Source organism: Chanos chanos, chromosome 14 (assembly GCF_902362185.1).
Source record: "Chanos chanos chromosome 14, fChaCha1.1, whole genome shotgun sequence".
Lineage (NCBI taxonomy): Eukaryota > Metazoa > Chordata > Actinopteri > Gonorynchiformes > Chanidae > Chanos > Chanos chanos.
Genome location: NC_044508.1, coordinates 4,428,050 through 4,444,364, shown reverse-complemented (window position 1 = coordinate 4,444,364; position 16,315 = coordinate 4,428,050). Strand labels below are relative to the sequence as shown.

Below are 16,315 nucleotides of genomic sequence, written 5' to 3'. Positions count from 1 at the left end.
AGAATCAATCTCAGTCTTCGTGTTATTGTGGGGGGTTATGGTAGTGGTGGGGAGGGGGGGGGGGTACGAGCGGGTGAGTGGAGGGGGTGGAGCACTTGCATACAATCACACACACAAACACACACACACACACACACACACACACACGCACACACATACACACCCTCTTTTTGCATGTGAACATGGGAACAAGCTGAAGTGAATGGCGTGTGAGGAACAATGCTCCGAAAGACAAGAGAGGGGACGGTCATGTTTATAGTGGGACACATTCAGAGTGATGAGAGGAGAATAGCTATCAAGATGGGGAAAATCCTGTTTCCCTCTATCAGAATGGGCAGAAAAGACAAAACTCTAGTGACCGCTCAGCCATCTCCAGGAGACTCCAAATGTATGAAGACATTTAAAAGACAAAAGAAAAAAAAAGAATATGCCCACACCGTTAAGGAGTTTTTTCTTTTTCCTTCAAAGTTAGAGCCATATTAAAATCGTAAGGCAGCTTTTTGCAAATATAATTTTGGAGTAAACTCCAGATTTGGGCCCAGGTGGCAGCTATATGCCCAGAAGTTGTTTTTACTCACAAAAAGTAACGCTGTGACCACGTTGACCAAAATTTTCATTTGTTTCATGGTTAAAAAAAAAAAAAAAAGTCTTGTTTGTCCCATTTGTACTGTCAAAGGTCACGGACTATGAGACTAATGCAGATGTTTGAGATTATTGGAAGATATCAGTTCTAGGGGAGGCTCACAAAAAAATGCATTATCTTAAAAATGCATGTATCTTAAAATCACTGATTAGAAACATTATTCTGTAACTGAAAACTACTGTATCAAAGTCTTAGAAACTTGGCCAAAGTTTGTAAAATTTCAAAGGTGGTTTTAGTGCTATTTTTAACAAATACAAAAGAGAAATACAAAAGAAGGGCTATTTGATATCACTCCGTGCTTTATAAATAGACTCTTGTCATGTGTAAGATAAGAATGAAGTAATTTTCACACAGCCTGGCCCTTAAATACTTCAAATGTGAGTGGGCGACAAGAACTCAAATCACGCGTCTTTGAAACGAGACAGTGCCCAAAGAAGCACCAGGACAAAAAAAACACAGTTATTATGTCACAAACACTATCCTTTCCCGTCAGATCAGGTGAATTACCAGTGTCAGACGCTATTGTCTTTTAATTAAGAGATGGTCTCTCGACCCAGTCTAGTATGTCAGCCACAACTGAGTTCAAATGACCTCATCCTAGAATAAGAATGAAGGAGCTTCAGAGAAGTGGGAGGAAGACAGGAAGAAGAAGAGAGACAGATAGAGCAACAGAGACAGAGAGTGATAGAGAGAGAAAGAGGGACAGAGAGAGACAGACACACACACACACACACACACACACACACAAAGATATCCTGTTTTCCACTAGCTTTAGCCAGATAAGAAAGACTATATATCTCTTCTTAGTTTTGTTGTGTCTATCATATACTACATGCTACAATCTCTTCAGCTGACCTGGCGGATACAGTTACAGCTCCACCTATAGAAAGTGGGACACAAGAAGGCCAACTCTAATTCAATAAGAATGACACGATCAGTCATTCTCAGTGATGAATCTAAGTGGGTCGAGCACAGAGATGACCAGAGGCATATTTCCACTGGGTAAAAGATAGCTGTAACTGACAGGGAAAGGAAGTCACACTGAGCTTATGGGGGCTTAAATTAACCCTCAGCTGCTGAAGGGCCATTGATAAAACTTGTCTTCTGAAGCACTCTGATGATGGTTTTGCTTGTGCAGTCTAGCTGGGTTCTGAGGGCATTACAGATGATATGGAGGTAAAAAGTTACACAAATCTGAGTTCATAGAAATACTGGTCAAGAGCTTACATTCTAAATGTGCTCTGTCAAAGTACAACTGATGCACAGTACGTGAAAAAGTATGTTTGTCTGAGGAATGCTCTTAATTACTAATCAGACCAGTGTAAAAAGTTCACATATGCATGAAAACAGCAAAAAAAAAGAAAGAAAAAACACCTCGAGGAAGACACAACACACACAGACACGCGTCAGAATCGTACCTGCATCTTGGCAATCTTGGCAGCTTCTTAGATCAGCGTTAGTTCAGAGCAGGCACAGGTCTGACAGCCGCACAAATTTATAGCTCCCTCGTTCCACTCCAAGGAATCAAACGAATTGGGAGAAACTTCCCATTTCAAAGTGGGCCACCAGAACAGTCCTCGTATTTTCCTCGGCGGTGCTGAACCGGACTGTTCGGTGAACTGATTTAGTCTCCCTTAGCGCGGTGGGCCTACCCTCCAGGCTCCGACAGAGGGGCTTGAGAGCTGTGGGAAGCTGCTGGCCACAGATAGATGAACTAGAATGGAAGCCTCTTTTACCTGCTTTCTGCTCTGTGCTACAATGACCCATGTTCTGGCTGCTGAAGCTGACTGCTTAATGATTCATGCTGTGGTCTAAGGGGGTGCATTGCATGGGAGATCTTATTCAGTGCTTACCTTGGTGTCTACTACTCCGATAGGTGTAACACAGATACACGGAAACACAATCTGCCGGCCAGCGGCCCGAACCTGACTATCAACCCTCTCCCTTACTGTTCCACTGCCACTATGAAAACAAAAAAGAAAAAGACCCATACACGACAGCTCTAGTTACTGATCTTTGATTAGGGGGAAATGCATTAATGGCTAATTATCAACCTGTATTGAACAGTTCTGTGGATTCAGGCGTGCCGTTCGACATGGTGGTCGCCGTGGCAAAAGCCTTTCTGTCTGTTGGGTGATTGGCCACTGGATGCCAAGCTGGCAGCGTCCCACCTTCGAGAATCAAAGCCGCAGGCCCATCTCTCAGGCCCATGCCAATCTCAGCACACCAACTGACGGACGGGCAGAACTGCACACCGCTACCCATGTCAAGTTTTGCGCTGGAAATTCTTCTTTCCTGGAAGCGAGCCAAGCTCACTGTTTTTGTTTGTCAAGCTCTTTGTGTTTACGGCTCCGAGACAGGCCTTCCAACCCTAAAGTGAAGCAGAAAGTTAGTTTGACAGAAGATGCTATGTGGAATTTCAGTTATATACTGTCTTATAGAGTGTTCATGTTATGGAATACACTTGCTTGATTGAAAACCGGTGTGCTCGCACACAAAGAGACTGAAAAAGAAACTATGGCCTCACTGGATCCGTAAGATAACAGTGGAAATTGGGGACGCCGTTCGTTGTAGGACCATGAGCATTAATATTCAAAGCTGTCCTCTAGTCCTGTAGTCAAGGTTACCTCACACCCCTTTAGAACTAAAGCCCCTCCCTCTTACTCCACACCCCTTAGTCTTGTGATGCTTGTCCAGTCTTAACAGGCTTTGTGCTGCCCACTGGGCCGAGATTCAGCACGAGACCCAGCAAATCCAATTACACAGGAGTCAGAGCACTTGATTTTCCCATTAGAGATTCCGATGGAGAGAATAAGCGTTCATTATCACGCTTGCTTTTGCTTGGGTTCCCACCATGAATAAAACCCTGCTTCTCTCCTTGCTCTCTCTTTCTCCCACTCTCTTTCTCTTTCTCTCTCTCTCTCTCTCTCTCTCTCTCTCTCTTTCGCTGCTCCCACCTTCTATTCCCCTCTTCAGTTTCTCTCTCTCCCTCTCTCTCTCTCTCTCTCCCTCTCACTTTCTTTCATCACTCATTCTTGTTGTGGTTATACGGTTAGCAAATGATCAGTTTGGGATCAACAGGTCTTTTCAAACCTCTTCACCTTCATCATTAAATTCCCAGTATTCCCAGTGTCACCTGTTCTGCTCAACTATATATTAGATGTCACCAACATCTGTACTACCACTTATAAGCTCCAAGAGTCATCTAAAAATACCTTTTTTAACTTTTTACTTTGTTATGCTTTTGTATAACAAATCCTTATGTTGTGTGTTAGCATTTATGGCATATCTTATTACCTGTTACCATATATGTGTCTACTGGTAACATAGTAGAAATTCAGAGGGCTACAGCTGAACAGATGTGTTTATGCATTTGATTAACATACACAAAAGTATTTCGGACAAATGAAAGGTGCTCGATATGACAACCCTGGCATTTACGTAGCAGTGTGATGTTTTAGGTTGTTAAAACCATGCTGTCACTCTCTGTTGGAGTCTCTTAATATTCGACTAAAACCAGTCTCTGAAAGCATTTGACTTTGGTACCACGGGGAACCTTACTTACATACACCCTGTTGGGCATACCGGGGGAGACCCTGGTGGCACCCTGAAAGAATTCAAACGCAGTCATTTTGACGTGATCCTGCGACGAATAGTAAGTGTCTTTTTTGGGGGGGGTGGGGGAATGGTGGATGCGGTGAATTTTTCTGTCATGCTCTCTGTCACTCTGAGATGTGACCGTGTCCTCGGGACGTGACTCAAGGTCAAGGCAGAGGGGCAGGGGCTGAAAACAGAGTTGACCCCTGAACTGTGGCGAAAGGGGTATTCTATGATTTAGATCAAAGGCAGAGGGGAACTGGAGACAGCATCTGGATTTCTATTTTCTTTTTTTTTTTTTTAGTTTCGTCAGTTGCTTAAAGTGCACTGAGGAATTATGACAATGGTAAAACTGGAGTCGGAGAGAGGTATCCTAATAAATTATTAAGAACTTTGCCTCATTTTACCTTACATCTTGTAACTGACTGCAACAACCAGCTTACAACTGAACAAGTTTGTTTCACTATAACTCATTCATTAACTAAGTATACATTCTGTACTATATACTCATTAATACTGCAAATGCAAGAAATATTTAAACTTTAGAATAACTGAGGATCATCATAGTCCAAGTGTAATTTTTCAAATTACGTAATCACATAATAGTTATAGTTAGTATCTACTTACAGTTAAGTAACTACTTATAGTTGTTTCTTAATTACATGAAGAATTCTTATGTTCTCTCTAGGTGGGAAATATATATTCAGAAAAGTAATCAAAAATATTTCATCATGTTCTGTGATGAAACAGACATCCAGTAACTGTTTAGTTCAAAAATAAGTATCAACAGAACCAATGACTGCCAAAGACTGTTAACTGGACTGAATTCTTCCAATTTATTTTCTTATATTGTTTGTTGCCAGAGACTGTGATGAGTGTAATGAGTGGAGAGCAATGTCTGAATCACCAATAAGAGTTCTCCATTGCCCTTGTTTTGCAATGCTTAAGGTTACTGATTATCCAAGGAGAACTTGTTGGTGAACAAACAGAAATACAAATCGGTAGACAGATAGACAGACAGATGGACAGACAAATAGATAGATAGATAGATAGATAGATAGATAGATAGATAGATAGATAGATAGATAGATAGATAGATAGATAGATAGATAGATAGATAGATAGATAGAAAGAAAGTAAGAAAGAAAGAAAGAACTTTGGTTTGTTTCACATTGCTTACTTCTAATGAGCTCTTATTTATTACCAAAAGCAAAGGGCTATTCAGCACACTTGCTGACCTTTCCCCAAAACGCCATCTCTGTCAGCGAAGATGTCAGACGCTACGTCTGGATTCTGGATTCTCTGATCCATTAGCTCAGACCCCCCCCCCCCCCAAAAAAAAGAAGAAGAAAAAGACTTAAGGTTAACATTCCCTCTCTAGTGAGTTAGCTTAGCATGGGTGACAGCAATTTCCTTCTTTTGGTCAAGAGGTCACTGTGGGTCACTTGTCGTTACTGGCAACTCTGATCACACAGCAGAGGCAGCTAATGAGGGGGGGGGGGGGGGGGGGGGTGTCACATGACCTTACCTTTCACTCTTTGTGACTGTTTGTCGCAAACATTTGCAACAAGTCAAAACAATGTAAACAAATCCTATCAGATGACCAATCAGAGAGCACTCTCTGAATTAGACTCTTACCAGTGATTGGACGTTGGCAAAAATGTTCTCAGAGCATTGCAGCTGAAGTGAAGATATTTATTTCCATAGACAGTTCTGTAACTGACAACTCTGTGGCAGGGAGAAATGTTGAGACACTGTGGAGTGACTCCACCTGCAGACAAGTACTTCACGAGACATGACATCTTATAATGTTAAGTGTGTTTTGTGTACGTGGGGCCACCTGCTTATGACACAGGGTTGTAACATAAGCTCAAAGAGATCAGGGTACTTAATGTAGCTTATGTAGATTTGTTTTACAAGAAACCAGACAGCAAAAATCAACACTCATATATATATAGGGTGAATTCAGGTATATTGGGACATCAGGTAAACTGGGACAGAATTACAAAAACTGTCCCAGTATAGCTGAATTTACCCTATAAAGTTCAGACTTGTCAACACACACAGACACATACATAAAATAGACTCATACAAACAACACACATATATAAACACATACACACAACACACATAGTTGTTTTTCTGCAGTTGTTGTTGTTGTTGTTGTTGTTTTTATATATATCAAGAATTATATATATAGAATAGTATTTTATGTATATATATATATATATGTGTGTGTGTGTGTGTGTGTGTGTGTGTGTATATATATAACTTTCACTAAAATGCCTAGGTTACCCTACACTCCTGTAAACACTTAATGTCAGTTACGGCTGAACGGTCGTGACAGTATGTGTGTTAAGAAAACGCGGGCTCTAGGACCTAGTGCTACTACTACGTTTCCCAGGAAGGATTTTTGTCCGTTGCAAGTGCGCATTGATTGTGACCATTGTGACTTGACGATATACCATCTGTAGTGTCCCATGTGGTTCAAGTCAATTAATGTCTCAGCCTAGCTCTCCTCCCATAGGATTAAAACCTGCATTTTAATTGCTCTCAGTATTAGACTTTATCCTTTCGAATTACAATCACACTTCACTTAGAAATGATGAGGGAAAAAAATTTCAGTTTTAGTGCGAACGTCTAAACTGTGATGATACGTAATTACAATGCAGTAGTTTTCCTATAACCCACCTCACAGTGGATCCCCATAAACTTACTCGTCTCTTTTTTCTTGTAGTTGTCTTGTCATAGTCTACACTTTCAAGGCTTTTCACACAATGTTTCATAACTTTCAGATCATTACTTGTTTACTTGGCGCACCATAATGCTTGCGGGTCCTATTCAGCGCCGCGCCTCCGAGGCGTCTTTTCCCGCTGCCGTGGGTAGGGGCACGAGACGCGGGTATAAAGGCGGTTAAATAAATATGACCCTGTGGCTATGGACTCTGTGCGCTCATTCTCGGTCAAACGCAACACGGTACAGGGATGAAGAGCATCTTACTTTAACCTGAAAGCCCTGAGGAACTCGGCGGTTGTTGTGTTTTATTGTTGTTTTTTAGTGACACCAGTCTAGAGGAGTTTTTTTTTCATAGAGGCAAATATTTTCAGACTGAGGGGTATGTCACATTTAAGAACGTTACTTCCTGATAATCAGAAGAAATGTGCTCGTCCTGATGCATCTCTCAGGATTCATTGAACAAATTTGTCAACCAGAATAAATTCGGACGAGAATAAAATTAATTATTTCCCAAACTTTCAGGTGAAGCAGTGATTTTTTTTTTTTACATAGATGCACTAGACGGACATCAAGGCTACACTGACTGCGGTGTAGGCTATGGCAAATAACGATCAGGGACGGTCAACAAAACATCACAACTTGCAACTGGGGGAGTCCGACTAAAAACATGATCCGGTTTTTTCGCGATGCATGACACACACGTTATTACAGTGGCAGCAGCTGTCAAGGCTCGAAACCCTGCCCCCAGGGAGGCTCGCGCACCGTTCGAACAGTGCGCATGACAGAGCTCGTGGACAGTATCAGAGAGGGAAATTTAAAAAACGGTTTTCTGGGCACAAGTGGCCCCCCAAACTACAGTATCTACTCTACACATCTCAAGACCATACAGACTTCAGTGAAACGGGTAAGGTTAATCGTTTTTAAACGTATTGTTGAAATGGTGAAAACTTTTATTGAAATAGAGAAACAGAGAGCAAACTGTTCGCTCTTTTAAAGTCGTTTTTTAAGACGAGATTGGTCTTTAACTTCGATAAGATGACAAAATGACATTTGTATCTAGCTGTCAAAAGAGATTGTTCATAAACAAGCTGGCTAATGTTAATTAGGTAAGAACTATCTTTAATTCGGTTAAACTCACGTCAACAGTTACTCACCTCATGAATTAGCCTACCCAAATAGAAATATTCAAATGAATATTCAAACACATTGTATATTTTACTGTGTGTCGCCTGTTTAGCGACGGAATCTATCTGTAAACTACTGGCTAAAACGAGTGAGTAAAGCTGTCTTGCTGTGGTGGTGTGCCGACAATACCGATTCAGTCAATAACATTTTAGTATATGGGGAAACAATCTTTCACGTAAGCGACGACTCTGTCACAGTTAACCGTTAATTTATTTTCACTATTTACTGGCTCCCTTCTTAAGCTCACGGATATGCTGCGCTTTATTTGCAACCTATGCTTCAAGGTTTTGGATTATAACCTATACTTCGATGCTTGATGAGTAAATTATTATTATATTATTATTATTATTATTATTCTTATTATTATTGTTATTGTTATTATTATTGTTGTTATTGTTATTATTATTATTTGTTATTGTTATTGTTACTATTGTTGTTGTTACTATTGTTGTTGTTATTATTGTTATTATTGTGATTATTATTATTATTATTAATTATTATGAATGTTGTTGTTGTTTTGTATTTGTACATTTTTTACACACCCCACTTAATGACTCACAGAATTGTCTATTTCTGTTAGGAGATGATCGAAAGTGGAATTACTACCAATAACAGGATGTCAGGAATTCTTGAAGGTTCTGGACAGAGTCGCCATCCCTCTGCGCATGATTACAGGTAGAGATGATTAACTTGGTCTGGTATTTGTCTGTTAACCACTGTCGACTACCAATGAAACTGTAAAGACGCCATAGTGTACTATAGGCTACTGGTAGGCTGTAGCTGGTATCACATTGCTGGTGCTTGAAGGCTCCGGTTTCTGTAATCTTGAAGTGTATTGCCAAGTATTTTGCAAAGCATGGAAAGGGGTCTGAAAACACACACAGACACAGAAAAGGCTAGGAGAATACATCATTTTCGGTCTGAATGGATCTGTCAGAAGACATCAGCTCTGTTTACACGCCCGCTGTCGGCACATTGAGCCCCTCTGCGCCTTGCCCAAGCAGTTTGGGGGGAGTTGGGGCGACCTGGGTCACTAAGGAGAAGTGGTTCCCAATTAGAATGTAAACGAGGGAGACTTCAGTACTGATAAACCGTGAATTTGCTCGACTGCCTCCTTTTAAAATCATGGGACACTTGATGGTTTGCCTCGCTGAGCAAATAAAATCATTTTTTTCCTTCTGCTTGCGTAATTACTTGCTAATGACCGTGAAAATCCATATAATGCACAGCTGGGTTTACAATAAGACTACAGAAATGTAAATGAGGTACAAGGATGTTGGCCCCTTTACACAGCCTAATTATCCCACGTTCATGTATGTTATTGTCGTCTGTTATGAATTATTTAAAAAAAAAAAGCACCGAGACCCATTACTGCGTTATCACATTACGCTTTTGTGTTCACCTAATGCACGTTGTTCAGGGAACGCATGTTATGTGCCGTTTTTAATGATATCACATCGTGCCGACCGAGTGTTAATGTTAGGCGATGTGAACTGCTCTTTTTAAGTGCACTTGTCTGTAGACGTTCTTGGTGTCATTCTGTATACACTGTGCCTATGCCGGTTTCTAATCTAATTTTCCTTTGATTTGCTATTTCGTTTCAAGGGAATTTCAAGTAGATAACTTTTGACTAGTTGAGCCTGGAGGTTTTCCAGGTTTGCAGAATGCTGTTAAACCTTTATAGACGTTCATTTAGCTTTAAAACACACGTTCTTAGTTAGACAGCAGCAATAACAACGAGTTTATATCCCGAAAAAGCTTACCGCTTATCTTAATTTGCCTAATTACAATGTCATTCTTTCACAGGTAGTCCTTTATCCAAATATGTCAAAACATCGTATTGTCTGTGAAAACCTTAGGGCTGAGCTTAAATGTTAGTGCCACAAAACCTTTCTTTCTTTTTTTTTTCTTTTTTTTCTTCCTTTTTCGCCCATAGAAATCCCACTCCAAATTAGATCTAAGATGGGGTTTTTGTGGAAAAAAAGGCTTTATTGTTATGTAAATGTGATCTTTAGTGGTCTCATGGAGCCTGAAGTATTTGCCTTTAATGAACAATTATTTTGGGCCAAAAAACAAATTACTTCCCTCTATATAAACACACAGTCCACTGTAGTAAGTTTTAAAGAATGTATGAATTATTAATAAGTCGTTAGTCTCTCAAAAACATCCCGAGCTCCCACACAGCCACACACTGTGATCCATTTTTGTTTTTTTTCTCACACCCTTGATAAAGGTGTTAATTTGATGAAGGCATTAACTGCTAACTTTTCAGCATATTATAGAGGATTTATAAAGCCTATATTAAGACACAATACTGAAAATACTCCCCTAATTAGTCAAATATTATAATGATTAACATCAACTGTGCATGCCTTGTAATTAAACTTAGCTTTTGTAGAATACAATGACTGAGGAAATACAAGACAGTGAAGACAATCTTCTTGCCACACATGAGCCATGACCAGCAAATTAACTCAAGTAAATGCAGAGGAGTTTCTGACGTGCACACAACACACTGCGTCATTTAGGAAAAAGTGGTTTGTTGGACAATATTAACATGAATTAGCAGAATCTGAAACAACACCTTGTGGGGGGGGGGGGGGGGGGTGCATGCGCGCGCGTGTGTGTGTGTGTGTGTGTGAGGACAATTATCATGTCCTTTCCTAACTGTGGATCAGAGGTGTGTGTATGTGTGTTTGGGGGCTGGGGAAGAAAGAGGGAGGAAATCAGTCCTCAAAAGCCTGATGTTGGTAAGGTAAAGCTGTCAGTGGTGTAAGGTTTCACTTGAGCGAATGTGTACTGTGAACAGGATGATTATTCAGAAGCTGCCTTTGGTGCCCAAGGCCACGTCTCTGTGTCTCAGGCAAAAAAACGTCATTTATTCAGGTGACAGACTGGGTTCAACACTGTGGCTTGACCTCCAAGACCTGCCCCCACCCTAGTATCACCACCCCTATAACGCCCAGTCTACTGCCTGACTCATGGGGGTGTGAAATGGTGGTGGTGGGGGGGCAGGGTGAGGACAGACTCTGGATGGAAAGGGACAGGGAAGCAGATGGCATCCTATTTGTTTCTCTTGTGTGAGGCCTGTCATTCCAACAGATTAATGCAGGGGTTGGTTAAGAGAGAGCGAGAGAGAAAGAAAAAAACGGTAGACAATCAAGGAAGGGTCTGGGGTGGGTGGGGGGAGACAATAGAGCCACGTGCCACTGGGCAGATTTGTCGTTTGGAGACACAATGGGTGATCATTTTTCAATAGCCACGGCCAACTGTTGCAGGCAACGTGTGCCACATTCCCATGTTTCAAATGATCTCATGCGTTGTTTACATACGATTCAGCCAATGAAAGGAGAGGGAGTGTGTGGTCACCTGACAGGGTTGTACAGATGAGATGAAGGTTGGGTTGGGGGGGGCGTTGGTGTTCATGATGGTGGGTGTTGGGTGGGGATGGGAGGGGGTTATTAAAGTATCCAGAACCACAAAATAACCGAAAACTGAGGGTCGTCATAGCAACCCCAATTATTGGACCCTAGAGTAAGAGTGTGTCTGGAGTCTGGAGAGGATTCAAGAGGCAAGAAGTTCTTTTTATTTCCCCCCAAAAAACCTTTTCTGTGTAGCAAAGAAGAAATACACCGCTCTCCCCACATCTGAATGAGGAGGTTTCTTTCACTCTCCTTATGCATGCGCTACACGAAATGCATATCTTTTGTTGGTTTTCCTCTGGTAAGATTAATGAACGTCTCTTGAACTAAACCTTTCCGAAAACAAACAAGGGAATAGAGGAAGTAGTCTGTTTATAAAATATTTACCAAAACTGTAATTTATTACCAGAGCTACTCATTGTGATATTCAAACATGCAAAAAAGTATCCAGTCCAGCCTTAACGCTTCTCCTTAGCCAAGTCCCAAAGTGACAGCTGAAGCGCTTGTTCGTCAGTTGGTCGTTTGCTTGAGCACCCCATTGTGTGTTTCTGAAGGCTCCTGACCACAGACCCCAGTCAGCTGAACAAGGATGACCTGCCCGGTGACCTCCAGTCTCTTTCCTGGCTCACCTCGGTGGACGTTCCCCGTCTGCAACAGATCGGAAGCAGCCGACCAGACTTCAGTGTCTCCTCCCAAAACGGCCTGCTGGAGCGGCAGACAGGTCAGAGGCCTTGCCCCGCTGAAGGGAGAGCCATTGTACTACCACATAATGTTTACTGTCAAATTTGATACATGAGGTTTTTTTTAAACAAGTATTGTTCGCACTAAATCGCTCAGTCAGAATTATTTTTGATTGGAAAATATTTATCAGCCTATTGTCTCCTATAAGGATTTCAGCATATGACTTAGAGACAGCAGATACATTCAGTATAGCAATGATTGGTTTCCTTTGCAAAGAGTCTGCTGTGTGCTAGCATTGTTTTTGTCATTTGTTTAAAAAAAAAAAAAAAAAACAAGCAAATTGAAATGACATGGTGCATCATAAATTGAAAAAAATAAAAATATCCTCATAAATTCACTAGGAAAGTTGTCATTTAACAAAGGCAATTGTTAGGACCACATGTCCATTAGACCATCAATTAACCCTTAATCAAATTAATCAAAGCACTTTGGGACTTCAACACACAGGATTGTGTTGTTGGTACAATTTACACTGAATAGTGCATTCACATTTATCTGAAACTCTTATACAAGAGCATTTTACGATTATTATGTCCTATGTCAGAGGCCACTCACCTCTGGAACAAAGCAAGAGTTTAAATGCTTTCCTTATGTGTACTCTGGGAGTGAAACTTCATGGTTAGAGTCCACACCCACAACTCTGTGGTTACTGGTGCAATCCCTCTTGACAGTATTCCACTGGCAATCATAACTGAACCGTGCCATGTGCTTCTTTGCAGCGCAACTAAATATGGCAGTGACTGGTGGAGCAGGCTCCATGATTCACCTGCAGAGTAACATGCAGCACAGTCCACTGGGAATGACTAACGTAAGTCGTGTTTACCCCTTAAACACTGTTTTGGAAAAATGGCAAGCTTAATGCCAAAGCACATTCTGGAACATCTAAAATGAGGTGGGTGGGGGATTTCTGTCGGAGCTGTAGTTAAGTTTGTGTCTCCATTGCAGATGGCACAGTTTTCACAAGGATTCCAGTGTCCTGCTTCAGTGTACCAACCAACCCCACAGCAAGTGTTAACTTTGACCCAGGCAAGCCAGCAGGTACCCACATTACCTCACTTACCGCACTATAGAGCATATAAACGTCAGTTTTGACTTGTAAAACATTAAAAGACTTATGATCTGTTGTCAGACGTTAGAACGGGGGTACTATGTCAGTTCAAGCCAATAACGAATGATTTAAATGTGTTCTTTTTTTCTCTAGTGTTCTCCTGGAGGACTTTACAGCAACTACAGCAACCAAAACATGTTCCCCCAGCCACATATTACAACACATAATCAGGATCTGCAACCTAAGTCATTCCCCAAACCCATCTACTCTTACAGGTAAGCATTGCTTCAGTGCCAGGGAGTAAACAAGGCTCATGAATTGTCTTAAGTACTGCTGGAAAACCCCAAAATGCTGCAGGCAGAAACTGAGGTTTAACTTGAACTCCCTAAAAAAGCAACTCATATGCCATGTTTTGATTCATCATCATCTTACAGCTGTTTGATTGCCATGGCTCTGAAGAACAGCAAGACTGGCAGCCTCCCAGTCAGTGAAATCTACAGCTTTATGAAAGAGCATTTCCCTTACTTCAAGGTAAGAATCGTAGGTGCCGTTTACCGTACAGAGAAATTTAGGCCCTGATCGAGAGTGAGGCCGCGGTATCTGGGCTGAGACATTTCAGGCTCTGCTTCCTGTGTTCTCCAGACAGCACCGGATGGCTGGAAAAACTCGGTCCGACACAACCTGTCCCTGAACAAGTGCTTTGAGAAGGTGGAGAACAAAATGAGCGGGTCCTCACGGAAAGGTTGCCTGTGGGCACTCAATCCGGCCAAGATAGACAAGATGGAGGAGGAGATGCAGAAATGGAAGCGCAAAGACCTTCCCGCCATACGTCGTAGCATGGCCAATCCAGGTATGACCACAAAATCTATCACAGGTTACAATCTCTACAGAGCGGAATCAGTCATAAATTGTAATCTGTGCTGCAAGAAACATCTGTCACAGGTTACAGTCTGTGTCATGAGTGCTGTGGGTTACATCTTATGTTTAAAAGTACTGTTGCTCACAGATAATAATCTCCTAAAAGAGCGATATCAAAACAGATTTTAATCTGTACATATTAAGTCATCATTTTCTGCCTGTTGTTATACAATACAGGAAATTTAAATGACTGTCTGTTGACCAAATCAGCCTTTGATTGCCAACGGCTGCCCCACCTCTTCTTAACCTCGACCTGTTCTCTCTCAGATGAACTGGACAAGCTGATCACAGACCGGCCAGAGAACTGCAGAAGAAAGCCAGTCGACCCCAGTGTGACCAGGCTTCCTACCTGTCCACCTGGCCCAGGTCTTCCCATGACTGCCCAGCTCCAGCCCCAGCCCGTGGTTACCCTGTCTCTACAGTGCCTACCCATGCAACAGCACCTCCAGCTGCAGCTCCATAACCAGTCCAGGCTTGCCCCCTCTTCTCCGGCCCCAGCCCAGACTCCACCACTCCACACCGTACCAGATATCACCCACAGCCCACTGGCTCAACACATAGACAAGCAGTCCCAGGAGTTCTACAGCCAACACGCTGACGTCAACTCAGAGGTCGATACACTGGATCCGAGCATTATGGACTTTGCCCTGCAAGGTTGGTACTCCTTGGAAGGCATTCCACACCAGTGGAAACCACGTACAGGCTTGATGGGAAACTTAACATAGTGGGGGGTTTTTTGATAGCTATACTATAGTTTACAGTTACAGTTTAACGAGCATTACATATGTGTACAGAGGGAACATACATTGAACATTTCATATATAGCATACAGAGTATTGGCTATACTGAAGAATTCACATCAGGTAAGAACATCAGATTTAGGGCTACTTAGATGTTGGTAAATTCAGTTAAATAAAACTCTTAATTCTAAAAATAAATCTCAAGGAGAGAAAGGAGGAAAATTGCACAAAATGTTTTTGAACTGCCAGAAAAATCAGTTTGACTGCTCGATGCCTGGCCAAATGGAATAAGACTCAATGAGATTCAACCGATTGTCTTTGGTCTTCAGGAAACCTGTGGGAGGAGATGAAGGATGACAGCTTTAACCTGGAGGCTTTGGGCACGCTCAGTAACTCTCCTCTCCGTCTGTCCGACTGCGACCTGGATACAGGCAGCCTCACTCCTGCTTCCAGCGCAAGCAGCCTGCCGTACTCCGACCTGCAGGTCACCAGCCTGTACACCTCTTACGCCAGTCTGGACACCCTCTCCTCTCAATGCATGGGGGGCCAAGGTGGCACCAAGCCCATTGTCCTGCTATAATGCACCACCAGTGAGGAAGCCCCCTCAGCTTTACCCCAAAGGACCCACAATGAATATGTACAGAATTTTATAAGGCTCTTTTAATTGTGACTATTCTCTGGGTCTGCCAAAGGCTCCAAAAAGACCAGCAGAGGATGTCCCTACAGAACTGTCTCTCTCTCTCCGTGCTAGTTTACGTAAAGCAGACACAGCAGAGCTGGTGTCTGCAGGATTGGAAACCTGTGAAAGGATTACGACAGTTCGACAAAAGACAGCGTGCAAACCCAAGATTTGACACTAATAATGTGCCAGTGGTACAAACGGGCATGAACTGAGAAGATGGCCTAAAACGCCAATTGTCAGCCTACGACTGCAAAAGATGGCAGGGTAAAAATAATTGGTGTCTGGACTTCCTGGTTATTCTAGTGGCCATGTACATAAGAACATAACACGAGGAGATTTCAAGGGATTATTCAACCAAAACCTTTTTCTTTTTCCTTTTTAAAAAATTTTGCAACAACAGTGTTACTGTGGTTGACTGAGAGAAACACTGGGTGCCAATTAGGCATTGAAATAGACGCTCAAACAGGTCTAACTCAAGCCAAAATATACTCCAAGCCTTTCTCCACCAGTGGATGCTGGTGGTTGTTATGAACCAGGCTTCTATCTCTAAAATAACATCGTTGAGAAAATATTTTGACACAAACATCCAGTAAACGTCATCAT

At 42.0% G+C, this 16,315-nt stretch overlaps 2 protein-coding genes across 2 annotated transcripts in view; one reads left to right on the top strand and one right to left on the bottom strand.

Moving 5' to 3' along the window:
* myo1ha (myosin IHa) overlaps positions 1-12,233 on the bottom strand; it is a 28,695-nt gene extending 16,462 nt beyond the window's left edge. Inside the window, exon 1 of the mRNA XM_030791018.1 lies at positions 12,178-12,233. The gene's annotated coding sequence lies outside the window, so the exon portion shown is untranslated. The remainder of the gene's footprint in view (positions 1-12,177) is intronic.
* Positions 8,745-15,610, top strand: foxn4 (forkhead box N4). The gene is made up of 9 exons (XM_030791027.1): positions 8,745-8,836; positions 12,138-12,304; positions 13,044-13,132; positions 13,270-13,362; positions 13,526-13,647; positions 13,807-13,903; positions 14,015-14,222; positions 14,558-14,944; positions 15,360-15,610. The coding sequence occupies exons 1-9, from the start codon at positions 8,745-8,747 to the stop codon at positions 15,608-15,610; spliced, it is 1,506 nt and encodes a 501-aa protein (XP_030646887.1).
* Positions 15,611-16,315: the final 705 nt, after the last annotated feature.